The sequence below is a fragment of the Nelumbo nucifera genome, chromosome 4 (assembly GCF_055504915.1).
Source record: "Nelumbo nucifera cultivar China Antique chromosome 4, China Antique-T2T, whole genome shotgun sequence".
NCBI classification, from domain to species: domain Eukaryota; kingdom Viridiplantae; phylum Streptophyta; class Magnoliopsida; order Proteales; family Nelumbonaceae; genus Nelumbo; species Nelumbo nucifera.
Genome location: NC_142652.1, coordinates 39,550,337 through 39,555,428, shown reverse-complemented (window position 1 = coordinate 39,555,428; position 5,092 = coordinate 39,550,337). Strand labels below are relative to the sequence as shown.

Below are 5,092 nucleotides of genomic sequence, written 5' to 3'. Positions count from 1 at the left end.
GTCTTCCAAAGCCTGTATCTCTCGGCGCATAGCCTCGCTCCACCGAGCATCATCCATTGCCTCAGATAAACGAGTAGGTTCTCAGCCTGCAGTAACAGCTGCCAAGAAATGTCTATGTTTCACAGAAAAATTATCATACGTCACATAATGAGTTATGGGATAAGGAGTACCTGAGGACTGAGATGATGCAGGAGAAACAATGGAGGGGTCTAAACGATGAGCAGAGTGTGTGACAAAGTCCTGTAAATAGCTGGGGGTCCACTTTTCTCGATGTCCGCGACCTAATAACTCTGTGGTAGGCTGAGGAGCAGCTAAAGTTTCATTATTCCTGCAATTTGTATGGCTCCTTGTCTCATCAAGAGGACCTGCCTCCTCATCATTACTCGTGTTCTGATGTCCTTCTTCATCGATCGTGTTGCTCCCCTGACTTCTATATGAGGTGAATCAAATACCATGTCAGGAGGAGTGGTCACAGAGTTCGGTGGTTGGACAGTCCAAGGCAACCCAACATTTTCCTTGGCTATGGGAGGACTGGTTACTGAGGGTTGATGTTCTGGAGTGGCAAAGGGAAACTCGGCATCACTAAACACCACGTCTCGTGAGACGAAGTAATCACCAAACTCAATATCGTATAATTTCCACCCCTTTTTCCCAAAATGGTACCCAACAAAGACACATTTCCTACTCCTAGCGACAAATTTGTCACGGTCCCGACTATGTGAAAAACACAAGCAACCAAAAACTCTGAGATGTTTATAAGAAGGACTTTGTCCAAATAGCATCTCGTAAGGTGTTTTACCACCAAGAAGGATCAAAGGTGCCTGGTTAATCAAGTACCCTGCGGTCAAAACACACTCACCCCAGAAATTGATCAGAAGATGAGCTTGAAACCTGAGTGCTCTGATCACATTCAAAATATGACGATGCTTTCTCTTCACACGACCATTTTGTTGTGGTGTTCCAACACAGGAAGTTTGAAATAAAATTCCTTGCTCGTCAAAATATGATTTCAAGGATTTAAACTTTGTTTCATTATCACTTCTCACCACCTTAATATTCTTATTAAATTGTCATTCAACCATTGCACAAAAATTTTTGAGTGTTTGACCAACCGCATCTGCCCATTCCTCCTTACCTCGTGCCAATGATCGATGTCGATCTTCTTGTATGATCATTGAGTAAACTTTGTTCATATTTGGAATTGGCTCCATACTCAATATGTTGGAACGCACAGTTCCAAATTTGGCTGCCGCTCCACACCTGCACCCGCATGTACACACGGGTACCTTAGAGTAGCTTCCTAATTCGTCCCACATTGCCTTCAATTTTCCATAATATGAATCACTGTCTGTCCATGTTGCTTGCAGTTAGCAAGCTCGGATTTAATCTGATAAATCCGGGGTCCGTTGCCGATCGAGAATTGTTCCTTCAAATCATCCCAAAGCTCCTTGACCGTCTCCATATACGTGATAGTTGAACGCAGTGATGGATCGACAGTATTGAAAACCCAAGCCACCAACATCGAGTTCACAATCCACCAAAGATCGATCTCTGGAGCATCGTTCTCCGGCTTTGTGACCTTGCCTTCGATAAAACCAATTTTGTTTTTGGCATGACAAGCAGTTCTCATCGCCTTTGCCCATTCGTCGTAGCTCTCTCCTCTCAAGACCATCGGACTAATAATAATTCTAGGATTATCTGATGGATGCAAATAGAAAGGAGAAGACGGTCCAACAGACTTACTCGAGCTCTCACCATTCTTGTCGTTGTTGGCAGCCATGGTGACCGATCAACAAGACTCGTCTGAGATGTTCAAGCAAATGGTCGTCTGTGATTCCGTTGCTCAACGTCAGCAGTAATATCTTACCCAAGGTGATTGATTATTGCAGGAAACACGTCAAGTTTGATTCCAAGAAGAAGATGGACAATCCTAATGAGGCTCACGAAGAAATCAGGAACTGGGACTGAGAGTACATCAACGTCAGTGTCGATGAGCTTTACCATCTTATAATGGCTGCCAACTACCTTCATATCAAAGGGTTGCTGGATTTGACTTGCCAGAAGGTGGCTCTGATACCATGAAAAATTTCGTAAGCCAAAGGTTGTTCCTTTCCATTGTTATCTTATGATATATATATATATACAAACTCGATGGAGTTTCTTGCTCCCAAAACTTTCTAAAAACCCTACGTCCTAAATGCAATGCAACTTCTATCTCCAAAAGACTTCCTAATCCAAAAAGAATATCGTCCTAAAAACAAAACTTATAAAACACAAAGCTTCCTAACTGTACAGAAAATATACAGATTCGGGATCTCCTAGTACTCTCGCGAATCTCGTCCAATATCAACTCAAAATTTTCAAGTATGAAGATCATAAACTAGAAAGTTTGTCTTACTTATGGAATGGATTTCTTTCCCTATTAGTCGTTCATAAATTTTTCACATATAAAATTCTAACAAGAATTTTTAATAGCAAATAAAAATAAACCAAGTAAGGCCTCTTTCAAAGATAATATAATTTGATGTTCTTTCGGTTATAGCATAGCGTTTTCTCCATTGAGATGATCAACATAAGTTTTGGGGTGTGAGCTCCCCAAAAATATCTATTAATAGCATTTATAAGGAAAATAGAATAGTTTGTATAAAGAAAATAAAAAAGTATAATTTCTTGTTGTGAATCATAAGCCTATTTAAGTTTTAAAAATCCCTAAAATTTTGGTATAAAAAAGGATAATTTGTTCTTGAGTTCTGAATGCTTAGACTAATAGCTATTGAGCAAAGAGTCTAAGAAAAAATTTGTCTTGAAATTCCTTACTTACATTTAATAGGGTTCCTCTCAAATACACAAATTCAACATTTATTTTTATTGCATAATTTATATAAGCAAAAACAAATCAAACATTTGTTTGTAAAAATGAAACATCAATTGTTTATATGTGAAGGAAGAGATTCAACTATAACCAGTTTTATGAAAAAATGATCCATTGTTTTCGTTTAATATGGTACCTTTGAGTGAATAATTTATGGTTTTGTTTAAAAACAAAAAAAAAAAACAATAGTACGATTGAGATTGGATCACCTATTGTTCTTTGGTTTTTACTTTTTGAAGTTTGATCATTTTTCTTTGTCGATCCAACTTGAGAAAGCTGTCTCAATCTCACTATCAGATTATATGTTGTTCATCGTCTAGAACTTTAAAATATGAACTCTAAACTCTTCTTCTCTAGTTAAAGTTGAAAAGGTTATCTCAATCTAATGGTGAAGCGTGAGAATTTTTTTCTCATCATCAGCTTTTAAATTGCTAATTGATTTTAATGACAACAAGCTACTTAAACATTGAAATTCATGATTTGACAAGACAAAATTTGAAGCTCATGCCTTAAACAACACAAGGCTCAAGGTTTAAAGAGCACACCATGCAAGTCAACAGCTAAGCTTTGCCACTAAGGGTTGAGGCTACGGAAGCCAAGCTTTTTTTTCTACCTCACCTTAAGGTATATGCTTTTTCCTTCATTGTAACTCTTTCTTCATTAAAACACCTTTTATATCTTCTTTACCGATCCATCTTTCTCTTGTAATCCAACTTCAAATGTTTCAAACTCATTCTTTGTGATGTCAATTCTTTATTACGAGTTACTTCTTGGATGTCTGCATTTTTGACAATCCAATCATCAATTATAGAATTCCTTCTTCCTTTTCTATTTTATTATTTTTTTCAAAGGCACTACTAGGCAATGTTACAATAGGTACACTTGATAAGCCCTGGTAGATAATAAAATTTTGAACCTTAATTGAACCCATGAAATATATAATAAAAAGATTTATTTTATTACTAAATCATTTATATTTCATTTACCATCATCAATTTATTTCATTAAATTGTGTATCATTTTCAAGCTTTTCGTTTAATAGAGATCAAACATAAGCAATAAAAACTAAAGGCAAGTTTACATCCACTACAAAATTACTTTTGGATCAATAATTTAATCCTTAATCAACCACAAACAAAATAGATGGGATGAAAGTATAGCAATCAAATTCTTCTCTACAAAAATTGATAAAGGCAAATAAGAGGTTAAACATTCATGTTCATGAGTATTCAAATTTTAAAAAAAAAATTCAAATTGTTGATCAAAGAGTTGCAAAAATAGTACACGTTCTAAAACAAATTATGAAGATATGTAAGATGTGAAATAAATTTTATTTTACATTTTCTTTCTTTTCTTTTTCACATTCTTTGATTATTCAGTAATTCTTAAGTTTATAATTCCTTAACTATGAAATTCTTCTATAGTTCTTAAGTTGAGTCTATAATTCTTTGAACATGTAATTCTTTAGTTTCTATTTTTTAAAGGATTTTGCAATGAAAAATTTTAAAGCCACATGAGTTAGTAATTCTTTTTTATAATTTGAGTTTGTAATTTCATAACAATTGACGAAAATTCTCATTTTTATGTCATTTAAAATTTAGCATGCTAGAAAAATATGATACTATAACAACATTGACCAATCAAAACCCTCACAAATTTTAATGAGTCGATTCCCACTATAACTTGTGAAAAGAGAAATCACTACCAAGTCCATGTCAATTACTAAATCACTACAAGAATTTTTAATTGAGTTGATGGTTTTCATCTGGTAGTCTTTTTGAAACGCAAATAACTCTCAAAAACTTTTTACCTACTATTGTTTCACTAAGGACTGATGTTCACATCTTGAGAAAAATAATGATGGTGGATCTCAGTCATCATTTTTTGTAAAAGCAAAATTAATAAAATACTGAATGAAATAGATTTAGCGGAAGCCAACAAAAATCTCCCCTTAAACTCTCAGGATGGATAAATGGGTGGAGATTGAACTAAGAACAAAATGAGGAGACAAATGGGAAGATAAATTTTTTACAGGCATGGGTCCAGGTCAAGAGGAAAGTTGGCATGTATCATCAGCTGGTCAATGTATGTATATTCCTTTTTATTCAAAATTCGATGTTTTCATATTATAGACTATATATGATTATTTATTTTTATATGCCACCAAAGGAGATCATAATTTTAGAATAAGATCTATTTATTCCCCTCTTTATACGACAC

At 34.8% G+C, this 5,092-nt stretch overlaps 1 protein-coding gene across 1 annotated transcript; it reads right to left on the bottom strand.

The window, feature by feature from the left end:
• Positions 1–1,321: 1,321 nt before the first annotated feature.
• On the bottom strand, positions 1,322–1,780 carry LOC148792209 (uncharacterized). Its single transcript, XM_088903752.1, has one exon. The coding sequence runs from the start codon at positions 1,778–1,780 to the stop codon at positions 1,322–1,324; it is 459 nt and encodes a 152-aa protein (XP_088759878.1).
• Between the last annotated feature and the right edge of the window lie 3,312 nt (positions 1,781–5,092).